At 33.0% G+C, this 13,463-nt stretch overlaps 1 protein-coding gene across 1 annotated transcript in view; it reads left to right on the top strand.

Moving 5' to 3' along the window:
- The window catches only part of LOC141337234 (multiple PDZ domain protein), a 73,340-nt gene that overhangs the window by 44,002 nt on the left and 15,875 nt on the right, over nt 1-13,463 (top strand). The window contains exons 15-22 of the mRNA XM_073843012.1: nt 448-609; nt 807-1,016; nt 2,915-2,995; nt 6,467-6,578; nt 10,215-10,413; nt 12,421-12,552; nt 12,634-12,903; nt 12,990-13,167. Of these exons, the coding sequence (XP_073699113.1) occupies nt 448-609; nt 807-1,016; nt 2,915-2,995; nt 6,467-6,578; nt 10,215-10,413; nt 12,421-12,552; nt 12,634-12,903; nt 12,990-13,167 (1,344 nt within the window). The remainder of the gene's footprint in view (nt 1-447; nt 610-806; nt 1,017-2,914; nt 2,996-6,466; nt 6,579-10,214; nt 10,414-12,420; nt 12,553-12,633; nt 12,904-12,989; nt 13,168-13,463) is intronic.

Here is a 13,463-nt window from a genome sequence, read left to right as displayed (position 1 = left end):
ATTGCAAAAGTTTTCACCCCCCAGCTCTTACATAAAAAAAAAACTGCTAAAGCCAGCCTAGGCTGGTTGGTCAGTCAGGCTGGATTTAGCTGGTCTTAGCTGGCCAAGCTGGGAGACCAGCTAAAACCAGCTACTTCCAGCTTAAACCAGCCTAGGTTGGTTTTAGCTGTTTTTTCTACAGGGAATGCATTGTGTTTCCTTCTGAAGCATCAGTGAGTGTTTGAACCATCTGTAACAGTTGGATATGAGTCAGTCAGTTGTCCTCGGTGTGAATGGATCTCAAAATCATACAGTCATTGTTGGAAAGGGTTCAAATACATAAAAATGCTGAAAAACCAAAGAATTTGTGGGACCTGAAGATTTTTTTTTAGCAAACAACAAAAAATACAAACAGATGTATGTTGTAAATGAGTAAATGTGATTCCACTTGTTTACTTTTTCTTGCAGGCTGAGCAGAACTCATTTGGGGGTCTCTTTGCACGCCGAGAGGATGAATGGAAGACAGAAGCTCCTGTGCTGTCCCATCAGGCCATGTGGGAGAACGAGATTCAAGTCTATGAGCTGCAGAAAGGCGATTCTGGCCTGGGATTCAGTATACTAGACTACCAGGTGTGTGTGTGTGTGTGTGTGTATGTGTGTCAATACTACACAACAACAAGAGAGCAGCAGAGTATGAGCTCCACATCACTTGGTTTAGGGAGTCCCAGTTGGTTTGAAATCCTTTTACAACATGGCAGCAGTGTCTCCTAATTTATTGCTATTCTTTTCTTTCTCTCTTGTGCTGTCACTTTCTGAAACTCTCTCAGGACCCCATGAACCCAGGGCGTACTGTGATAGTGATCCGCTCTCTTGTAGCAGGCGGGTTGGCAGAGAGAGATGGCCGCTTGTTGCCAGGCGACCGGTTGATGTTCGTGAACGGGACTGACTTGAGCCACGCGAGTCTGGCTCAGGCCGTTCATGTCCTGAAGAGCACTGCTTTGGGCACCGTACGAATTGGAGTCACCAAACCCCTACCGGTAAATTTCTCTGTTTACTTCACAATCAGCAGCATTCACAAGATAGACAGTGACAATTACATCCTTCAGCAGTGTAGGAGAAATCTAGAATCTGATATATTGTATGTCGATGAAGATTCTGAGTCATCCAGGGCTTCATAAAATGTCAGGCAAGTTTAATTTAAGAGAATTTATTGCGCATTACTTTGACGTGCGTAATTTGCAGTATGATAAGCATGTTCATCAGTTATCAGTGACTAATGGCTGTTTTGACTACTCACGTATATTAAACTGTAGTTTCTTCAACTGCATGCATTTTAATGTCAGAGAGGTTTTATTATTCCCGTACCATACCTACATCCTGCATTGTTGGCAATTTTCCAATGGCTTTTACCCAGATTTTCATACAAATCCATCAATATAATGATATATTTTTTATATATATGAGTCATATGATTTTATATTTTAGATATTGCTTTTTAAAACAATGATCACAAAAAAGTGAAATACACTTCACTTATTTATTTATTTATCTATTTATCTATTTATCTATTTTTTACACACAATATATGTCTGCCCCTTTTTTGTATGATTAATATTGTTTTAGCTTTTTTAAAACAATGCTTACAAAACGTGAAATACACCTGAAGTATTTAAATATGTATTGTGGGTATTTATTTATTTATTAAACAAAATATGTCTGTCCCACTTATATGATTAACATGATTTCAGATTTTAGATATTAATTGTTTTTTAAAACAATGATTACAAAAATTTAAATAGACTTAAAGTATTTATTTATATATTTATTTTTTACACAAAATATGTCTGTCCCTCATTTGTGAAGTCATGACCATCACAGCTACAATTTCGGAATAATACGTTTTATAATAATATAATACATCAAGTGTAATAATATGTACTGTAATAGTAAGTTAGTATATTTTGAGTGTAATTTTTTAAGTCATTGTATTTGTATGTGAAGAAATACAAGTTAAATATTATTAATTCAAATAAAAATATTTTTATTTGTTATTATTATTTATGGGTTTATTCCAATCCCAAGCTGTTTTTACTGCCAAAATATTGAATTTTATTTTGAATTAAATTTTTAAATGTAAAATTTTTATTTTTATTATTTAATTTATTTACAATTTTATTTACATTTTTTATATATATTTTTTAATTGTGTGTATTTAGAATATATAGAGTTAAATGTTACCTATTCAAATCACGTCAACAAGTCAAATGATTTATCCATTTTATTCTAAAACATTTTAGGTAATCATTTCCATCATTATCACCTCTCCCATAGAATGAATGGTGATTTTAAATTTGAAGGAAATTCATTTTGTTTATTGTTCAGAAAAATAAAAACAAAACTGACTATAATTTTCCCAAATACATCCTAAATACATGTGTATGCACTGTTGAACATTGATAAATTGTATTTTATGTTAGTTTATTTTGTAAAAATCCAAAATGCTCATAGCACACTATGTATTGAACATTTTCTTATTTGTTTAGAATTTCTCTATGCGTTGCAAGTCTTCTTGTATTTTCCAAGTCAGTTTAATGTTTTTGCCTAAGCTATGGTTGTTATTTTAGAGTATTATTAGTGTAGATCTACTTTAGTCTGATGGTGGTCTTTGTTGTGAACTGGGTCTCACTAACTGTGGCTCATGAGTCTCTGGTTACTGGAATCTTTCAATAATTAATGTCTCTTGAATTCTAACACCAGCTTCAAACAAGTGGTGCGTTAGTGTTTATGTGTCCCACGACTCACGGTTTAGCTAGTGCTAGGAACTTGTTTTTTCTTTTTCCTTGCAAAGTTAAGAGTCTGTCGAGTGCATATGCGATTGCGTCCAAAGTGGGACGAGTTCTGAGTAGAAGATTTAATACAACATTGTCATTGACAGGAAAATGACATTCAGGACACAGGAGATGATATAACAGGCAACAGCCACTCAGAAAATAACAACCAGCACAGCACTTTGCAGGTAGGCTACATATTGCTTTACCTGCTTTAATACTAAAGTGATCTGTTTCGGAACTGTGCTGTGATGCAGTGAACCAACTTCTTTTCACAGACTCTTGACATTTGTTTTTCAAGCTAAAACCCGGTAGATTGGTTGGTTGCTTGTTTACAGCACAGTGTAAAGTTTAGATTTCCTGCTTCATAATGACATACTTTTGTGGGTTCCTACAGCTGTCAATTTGGTAAACAGTGGTTGTTTTGAACTAGTAGCACTCAAGCAGTTAGTAGGCAAAAAGAGAAAGTGCTTTTTTTTCCACTGACCTAATTTAGTGTGGTCATTCTAGCTGCCAGGGTTTAACTGGGGAGGATATTTGTTGACAGGATTTGTGTGACATCATCTCTTATTCACATGAGGGTTTTGGTTTACTCCAGACCGCAAGTATGTACAGTACTTGTTCATTTGGTTGGCTTGTTGAGAACATATATTTCAAACATTTTGTTATTTTTGTCTGTATTGATGTGTGTTATTAACTTTCTTTGCAGTATCTGCCAATGGTGAACAAATTGTTTGTAGCATTTCATGTATTTTTGCAGTATTTTTATTATAAATCTGTTTATTCATCTACATACTGGTGACAAACACTGCAGGTTATTTCACTTACGTGTCACCAAATGGAGATCTGGAGGACATAAAATGTAGATTAACTAAAAAGTCTTTAGAATACGTGTAATACTTAAACCATTAATATTCTTGGGAACACTTTACAGTAAGATTCATAAGCTAACATAATGCTTTTATTAGATTTATTAATCTGGGATAACATTAATTTCTACATATACAGTTGAGGTCAAAAGTTTACATACACCTTGGAGAATCTGCAAAATGTTCATTATTTTACCAAAAATAAGAGGGATCATACAAAATGCATGTTTTGTTTTTTATTTAGTACAGACCTGAATAAGATATTTCACATAAAGATGTTCACATATAGTCCACTAGAGAAAATAATCTACTTCTAATAAGCTGAAGTCCGTTTCCCTGTTAAAAAAAAACAAAAAAAAAACGGAATATGCTGGTTAGGTCTGTTTTGATACTGGGATGCTGGTTTATGCTAGTCCTTTGCTGATTTATGCTGGTCCTTATAAACTAGCTAAGGACCAGCTTAAACCAGCAACCCAGCATCAAAACCTACCTAATTCAGCTGTTTTTTTTCAACAGGGTTGTTTGTCCTGAACAGTTAAACTGCCCACTGTTCTTCAGAAAAGTCCTTCAGGTCCCACAAATTCTGTGGTTTATCAGCTTTTTTGTGTATTTGAACCCTTTCAATGACTGTATGATTTTGAAAACCATCTTTTCACACTGAAGACAACTGAGGGACTCATATGCAACTATTACAGAAGGTTCAAACGCTCACTGATGCTTCAGAAGGAAACAATGCATTAAGAGCTGGGGGTGAAAACTTTTGGAATTTGAAGATCAGGGTAAATTTAACTTATTTTGTCTTCTGTAAAACATGTAAGTATCTTCTGTAGCTTCTGAAGAGCAGTACTAAATGAAAAAATATGATATTTAGGCAAAATAAGAAAAATGATACACATCCTTATTCTCCAAAACTTTACACCCCTGCTCTTAATGCATCGTTTTTTTTCCTTCTGGAGCATCAGTGAGCATTTGAACCTTCTGTAATAGTTGCATATGAGTCCCTCAGTTGTCTTCAGTGTGAAAAGATGGATCTCAAAATCATACAGTCATTGTTGAAAAAGGTTCAAATACACAAAAATGCTGAAAAACCAAAAATGTAAACTGTTCAGGACAAACAAGAGACTCACGAACAACCATCACTAAACAGAAAAAACAGCTGTGGATCATTCAGGTAACAACACAGTATTAAGAATCAAGTATGTAAACTTTTGAACAAGGTCATTTTTATAAATGAATCTATTATTTTCTCTTGTGGACTATATGTGAACATCTTTTATGTGAAATATCTTTTTCAGGTCAGTACTAAATAAAAAATAACATGCATTTTGTATGATCCCTTTTATTTTGGTAAAATAATTAACATTTTGCAGATTCTGCAAGTTGTATGTAAGCTTTTGACCTCACTTGTACTAATATATTTTTAACATATCAAGTTGTATAAATTAATTTTTAATGAACAAACATGAATTAAAAATGAACAATAGTATATTTATAGAACAGCATTAACCTAGATTAATAAAAGCTGTGAAATGTACACTACCATTCAAAATTTTTCATTTTACTTTTAGATTTTATTTATTTTACACTTTAATCAGCAAATGTGCATTACAGTCAACTCTAAATGTACAGTGAAGATGTTTATAATGTTGCAAAATATTTAAATTTGACATAAATACCATTCTTTCTAATAATCAAAGATAGCCAAAAAAGTATCATAGTTTCCTCCAAATAGTAAGCATCACAACTGTTCAGCACTGATAATTATACTAAATGTTTCCTGAGGAACAAATCAGCATATTAGAATGATTTCTGAAGTATCATGTGACACTGAAGAACACTGGAGTAATTCAGTCTTGTATTTGATCATTTATCATTTGTTAAGCTCTTGATTTCAATAATAGTTCAGCAATAGTTATATTTTAGGTATTTAATTATTTCTTTAAAAAATAAAAATATACATAATAAATATAAAATGCTAAAAAATAAAACAGTATTTATCAAACCTGTTTAGTTTCCACTAAACACACACAAACAAATAAATAAAGTAGTTAGTTATTTATTTCTGAACGATTATGTGACATTGAAGACTGAAGTAATGGCTGCTGAACATTCAGCTTTGGATCACAGGAATAAATTGCATTTTAAAATACATTCAAATAGAAAGTGGTTATTTAAATGAAAATATTAGAATTATTTCTGAAGTATCATGTGACACTGAAGACTGGAGTAATTCAGTTTTATATTTGATAATGTATTTAATAATTTGATTTTAATAATAGTTCAGTAATAGCTATTTTAATAGCTGTATTAATAGCTGTAGTTGCAGTCCTAGTGAGCATCTGTTTAAATGTTTTACTTGCGTTTGGCTTGGTTGTTATTTTGGACCCTAGCTATGTTCTGGGTTTGATACATTTGGTCAGGATTTAGAAGACGTTCGTGAACATTAGAAGACTGCATTTCTTGTCTTGACAACAAGAACTGTATCTGACATCATCTGCTGACAACTTAAAAAAAGTGCAAGAAATTGCTCATCAGAGGATTGTTCTTGTTGCTATGAATGTCATTCAGTCACACATTCACTGGCACCGACTCGCCTGGGATCTCTCTCGAGAACTGGATGCCTGTGTACTAAATAAACACTTTGAGCACTGGAAATGAAGCATTGCTGCAGGACAGATGTTTAAAAGGGCTCTTAGCAGCTCCAGAGATCTTTTTTTTGCTTTCCATTTACCGAAAATATGTTGTTTCACTGAATAAAGATGCCTTATGCTTTCTCTGTTTGTGTTGCAGACAAATTCCCACTCTCAAAACAGCAAGATGGAGGCTGATGCTAAACATGTCTCCAGCCCCTCAAGTGGCTATGAGAGAACCATAACAATAGTCAGGGGAAACTCCAGTCTGGGTATGTTAACCCTGTTCATTACACTCTTCCTGTCTGTCTTCTTGTACATCCTCAGTATGTTTCACAGAGAGGTGAATTCTGTGAGGGACCTGTAATGTGTGTTTGTATGTGTTTGTTTGTGGTACAACTGGGTGTGGATCTCTAACACACCTCACAAAGATGAAACTACACATGCAATATATTACTTAGGGATGTTTTTGTATTAGTATATGAGATGATGTTTTACATATCTTTTTTTTGCTATCTAGCATGTACTATAGTTTGTATGTATGTTGTTTTTTTTAAATTGTGATATCTTAGCAAATTTTTCTCTGATGTTTTCAGTCAAGTCAAGCTAGAACTGTACGTATTGCATTGCAAAAAGTGCAAAAAAAAATCTTTTTTTTTTTTTGCTGGCCTCATCAGGCTAGTAGGTTAGATTTGAACTTGCCCTACACACTATTTTCACCGTATTTGCTATATTTCCAGTATTTTAAGTATTTAATTTTTTTAATTAAATACCAAAAAAATAAAATGTTCTATTTATCAACGGTTATTTAAATTGTAATAAAATTTCACAGGTTTAAAGTTTTTTACTGTGTTTTTGACCAAAATACAGTATATGAATCTTCGAAAAGAGACTTCAAATAAAAAAATTCTAATTTAAACAATAATCCCCCCAAAAATAGTAATACCCCAAACATTTAAGAGTAAAGTTTAACATTAGTATATTTTTATATGCATATGAAAGAAATATTTTTGCATTTTCATTAAACAAATTCACTTATTAATCTAACTGATTACATTATTAATACATTACCAGTCAAAAGTTTTTGAACAGTAAGATGTTTAATGTTTTTTAAAGAAGTCTCTTCTGCTCACCAAACCTGCATTTATTTGATCCAAAGTGCAGCAAAAAAAAACAGTAACATTTTAAATATTTGTACTGTTTAAATAACTGTTATCTATTTGAATATATTTTGAAATGTCATTTGTTCCTGTGCTTTCAAAGCTGAATTTTAGCATCATTACTCCAGTTACATGAACCTTCAGAAATCATTCTTCTATTCTGATTTGCTGCCCAAAAACATTTTTATTATTATTATTATGTTGACAACAGCTGAGTAGAATTTTTTGAGGTTTCTTGATGAATAGAAAGTTCAGAAGAACAGCTTTTATCTGAAATAGAATATTTTTGTCATCACTTTAAAGCATTCTTGCTAAATAAAAGTATTAATTTCGGGAAAAAAATGTACTCGTACTAGTTGTTTTAAATGTGGATAATAATACTACTACTAATAATAATAACAATAATAAATGTTTCTTGAACAGCAAATCAGCATATTAGAATGATTTCTGAAAGATCATGTGACACTGAAGACTGGTTTTATGATGCTGAAAATGTAGCTTTGATCACAGGAATAAATACATTTTATAATATACTCAAACAGAATCAGTTGTTATAAATCGTAAAAATATTGGTGAGCAGAAGAGACTACTTTAAAAAAAACATTCAAATCTTACTGTTCCAAAACTTTTGACTGGTAGTGTAATTTATTTAATTATTACATTTTTTAATAAACACACTTGAAAATGATGGCACACCATGATTTGTTCGAAATCTTTAACCCATTGTAACTGATGTGATTTAGATTTGTACAAATTGCTCACATTTTTGACAAAGCTTTATTTATGTCACCTACAAAACTTTACACTGTTGATGTATTTCAGCATAATTTTCTGGAATGCATCACAGAATACATGACCAAATAGGGTAAGTGACAATCCTGTCAACTGCCCCGAAGCTCTCACACTGGCCTCAGGCCATCGTAATTGTCGAGCCCTGCAGTGTATCTATGCAGCAACACCATCGCAATGGCAAAATCATAAAGCTCAGAGAAGAATATACCAGTCATGGTTTTCATTCAAACTTGATCTTTCTCTTTTCCTTTCCTTTTGATCAAGTATTTATTCCAATGAATATTCATCGATTTGACACAAAGCTCTGCATGCGTATTATTTAATTCATCAATTCCAGCATCTCACTTCATCTTAATTTATTTTTTTATGAACATTACAGTCAGTTATTCATGAGTCAGTCATTTCTGTCGAATGATGGAATAGAGATTATAAATCATTGTGTTGTGTGTCTTTTGTTCTGGTGTTTTCTTGTGTCATCTCTGTCCTGTGCTGTGCTTTACATGGTCAAATGTGCACTTCTGTAACTAGCGCACTATGATTGTACTGTAATTTGAATGTTCAGACAAGAAACATGATAAATGGATGTTCAAATTGAAAATAAAATCTTCAAAATGAATGAATCTCAAATTCTTTACGACCATAGTGTTGGTGTGTGTTTCCTCGCTTGTTAGTGTTCATGTTGCATGTGTTTTCTCTTTGCATGGAATCCTAATTATTCATAAATCTGCTTTTTTGCATTTAATATGGTTTTGCATGGTGCACTTTTTAAATTGAGAGCAATTTAGACAGATTTAAAGCTGCAAAAATTAGTACAAAGCCAACCAGTCACTTTACACCCACAATGAAGTCAGCTGCACTGTTTGAAGCTCATTAGCTTAACGTAATACTCGTAAAATGAATTGTTGCAGGCACACGCTGTGATTTTAATACAACACTGAGTCAAAGCCAACACTTTATATGCTATAAAGGTGAGTGAGGGGTATTAAGACCCTCTCAAATGCACTTATCCTACATGGTACCTTGACACTTTCATTGTTACTTAGAAATAATATTACATTTGATTTGAATAAGAGAGTTTGAATCTGTAAGACAGACAGATAAGGAGTTCACAAGGTGTGGAAATGACAGTTAGCAAATGATGATATTGCATTTGTAGTTTTAAAAAACAGAAAAGTCTGATGTGGTTCAACTGTCACTGTCAAGCTGACCCCACTCACACTTTTGTTGGTTATGAGGATCTTGTTTAAATAAAAATGACTATATATATATATATATATATATATATATATATATATACACTTAAAATATTCACTGTTGGGAGAGCCTAAGGCTAGTTGTCACACGTTTTATTTCAGTGAATATTTGTCGGTGTAGGTTTACTTCTGAAAGCCCTTATAGTCGCAGCTAAATAAAAGCAGTTGAAGTCAAAAGTTTACATACACCTTGCAGAATCTGCAAAATGTTAATAAGAGGAATCGTACAAAATGCATGTTATTTTTTATTTAGTGCTAGCCTGAATAAGATATTTCACATTAAAAAATGTTTACATATAGTCCACAAGAGAAAATAATAGTTGAATTTATAAAAAAGAGCCTGTTCAAAAGTTTACATACACTTGATTACATATGTAAACATCTTTTATGTGAAATATCTTCTTCAGGTCAGTGCTAAATAAAAAATAACATCCATTTTGTATGATCCCTCTTATTTTGGCAAAATAATTAACATTTTGCAGATTCTGCAAGGTGCATGTAACCTTTTGACTTTAACTGTTACTCATACTATATGAGGAAATTTGTGAGAAAGGAGCCTTCCATTTGAATTTAAACAGTAAAACAATTGATACGCAGCAAATATGTAAAAGGTAATGAATGAATACATATGACAAAAGAAGTACATACCTTGATGTGTATGATATGAGGTGTATGTACATGACACATTTGTGTGTGTGTGTAGGAATGACAGTGAGTTCCTTAAGGGATGGTTCAGGCATGATAATCCGCTCTGTGGTGCATGGCGGGTCGATCAGTAAAGACGGGAGACTGGCAGTGGGGGATGGAATTGTTGCCATCAATGGAGAATCCACCACCAACCTGTCCAATGCACAAGCCAGAGCAATGCTACGCAGACATTCACTAATCGGACCTGATCTCAGGTGTTCACACACATTTACCAAGCATTATCTAAATGGAAACTTAAAGGATTACTCCACTTCCAAAATAAAAATTTCCTGATAATTTACTCACCCCCATGTCATTCTAGATGTTCATGTCTTTCTTTCTTCAGTCGCAAAGAAATTACGTTTTTTCAGGAAAACATTCCAGGGTTTTTCTCCATATAGTGGACTTCAATGATGCTCAACGGATTGAAGGTTAAAAATGCAGTTTCAGTTTAGCTTCAAAGGGCTCTACACAATACCAGCTGAGCTTATCTAGTGAAACGATCTGTTATTTTCTTAAAAAAACTCCCATCTCCTTTTCTCCACCAGCTTCAATATCATCCTACATCACTGCAGGAGTACCAACCCAGTGTTTACAAAGTGAATGTGCAAAGAAGATCAAACACCCTTTACAAAAAAAGGTAAAACAGCGATGTAGGATGATTTTTAAGTTGGAGGAGAAGATGACATGTGAGTTTTTTGACCAACACTAGCTGTCTTCAACTGGATGCATGCGCATGGCAAAGCTAGACAAGATGAGCATTTGTAGTTAAAAAGTGTACAAATCTTAATTTTTTTTCAAAGAAAATGATCAATTTCGCCGCTTTGAAACTGCATTTTTAACCTTTGATCCATTGGAATGTTTTCCTGAAAAAACCTAATTTCATTGCAACTGAAGAAAGAAAGAAAGAAAGAAAGAAAGAAAAAGAAAGAAAGAAAGAAAGATAGAAAGAAAGAAAGAGCATGAATATCTTGGATGACATGGGGGTGAGTAAATATATATAAACTATTAATATATATATATTATTTTAGTGAAAATTTCTATATGTATATGAACAAACTAATTCAATCATTTAATCATTCAATCTGAAAGTTTGGTGTTGGTATGTTTTTCTTTTAATGTTTTAAAAGAAGATTCTTACGCTTACCAGGCTGTAATTATTTAATCAAAAAATACAGTAAAAACAGTACTGAAACACTGTGAAATATTATTACAATTAAAAATTTTTTTTAAATATATTTTAAATTCTAGTTTATTCCTATAATGAGAGAGCTGTATTTTCAGCAGCCATTACTCCAGTCTTCAGTTTCACATGATCCTTCCTAAATAGGCTGATTTGGTGCTATTATTTTCAGTTACACTTAAAATAACTGTTCTTTTGAACATTTAATTCATCAAAAATCCTCAATAAAGTATCACAGTTTCAAATGAACTACTTGATACTTTTTCCAAGATTTTTTGATTAGTAGAACTAATAGAAAAAAAATATTTTTAAAAAATATAATTCTTGTAACATTATAAATGATTTTACCGCCACTAAATTTAATGCAGCATTCATTTCTTCTTTATTCAGAAATCTTGCTGACCCCAAACTTTTGATAGTATAAGTTAAATGAGTAATTCACTCTCAGAATAAAAATGTCCTGATATTTTACTCACCCTCATGCCAACCAAGATGTTCAAGTCTTTCAAGGAAAATGTTCAAGGAAAACATAGAGGATTTTTCTCCATATAGTGGACTTCAATGGGAGACTATGGGTTAAAGGTCCAAATTGAATCTGTGGCTAAAAATATATATATACATTTTTATTTATTTTAGAAAATGACTGATCGTTTCTCTAGATAAGACCCTTTTTCCTTCAACCCGTTGGCTCCCATTGAAGTCCACTACATTGTGAAAAATTCTGGAATGTTTTCCTCAAAAACCTTAATTTCTTTTCAACTGAAGAAAGAATGACATGAACATCTTCAAAGAAATGGGGATGAGTAAATTAGCATTATTTTAATTAGATTTTTCAATTATAAGTACTGTAATCGTTATACTCTAATAATAGATTTGGTCTGTTAAAATTAATTTAAAATTGTAAAAAAAAAAAAAAAAATGGTGGTAGAAAATGTGATGTTTTAGCCTGCAGCAGATTTCATTGGTTGTTGGAATTGGATGTTTCATCAAAACAACAGTTAAACCCATTTTTGCTTGTTCCTTTGTGTTTTTGTATCAGTGTGACATATGTACCTGCTGCCGTCTTGGACATGCACAGAGCCAACTATACCCAATCTAAAGAGGAAATGGAAAAACACACAACAACTACTGTCCAATCCAAGCACTCACAGAACCTACCTTTTAAACCCTTGTAAGGAGTAAGGAGTGAAAATCTTTTTGTCGGTTTTTCTTGTTTCTAATGGTGTTCTAATGCTTGTTTGCTTTGTGTTAGAGAATGCATTTCTGAACAACAAAGTACAGTGGATGGTAAAGGAGTGAATGGAAAGACTCAAGCTGAAGAAGAGAATGAAAGACTAGATAACCACAATCAAATAAAGCAAAGAGAAAGCACTGAAAGTTTGGAAAGAGAGCAAAAGGTGAAGAATGAAAGAACAGTCCCGCAGAATGAAAACGGACAAAGACAAGGGAGAGAAAAAGACAGGCGAACAGATGAAGAAGAGACACATGGGAAGGATCGTAGTTCATGGAGTCAGCCAAGAAGGTATCCCATAAAACTAACAAAACATTCAGGCATTCACTTTCAATATGTTCATACTTGATGTGATATGGTTGTGTTTATTGTCCTAGAGTAACATTATTCAGGGCTGGGGGCACGTGTCTTGGCTTCAGTGTGGTGGGGGGTCGTGGTATGGGCAGTCGACTGAGCAATGGAGAAATGAGACGGGGCATCTTCATAAAACACATCGCAGAGGACAGTCCAGCTGCACGCAACAGCACTCTGAAAGAAGGAGATCGAATTCTTCAGGTGTGTGAGCATGTGAAAAAAAATGACGCACAAATATTTGACTTTTCTGCGTTTTCGCATCCGTAGTGAGCATTTTAATAGGAAAGGATGATGAATACGAAAAAAAAAAAAAAAAAACGAAAAAATGCAGTGTGCAATGACCTTTAGGGTTAGCTTCAGAGTTAGTACCTATTTATTAACCAGTTATTATAGAATGTACATGCAGAAGAGGATCATATAATGAACATAAATAAGAAAAAATGTCATTAAGGCTGCATTTATTTGATTAAAAATACAGAAAAAACTGTAATATTGTC

This window comes from Garra rufa, chromosome 6, assembly GCF_049309525.1.
Source record: "Garra rufa chromosome 6, GarRuf1.0, whole genome shotgun sequence".
NCBI lineage: Eukaryota > Metazoa > Chordata > Actinopteri > Cypriniformes > Cyprinidae > Garra > Garra rufa.
This window is presented reverse-complemented; position numbering and strand designations above follow the sequence as displayed.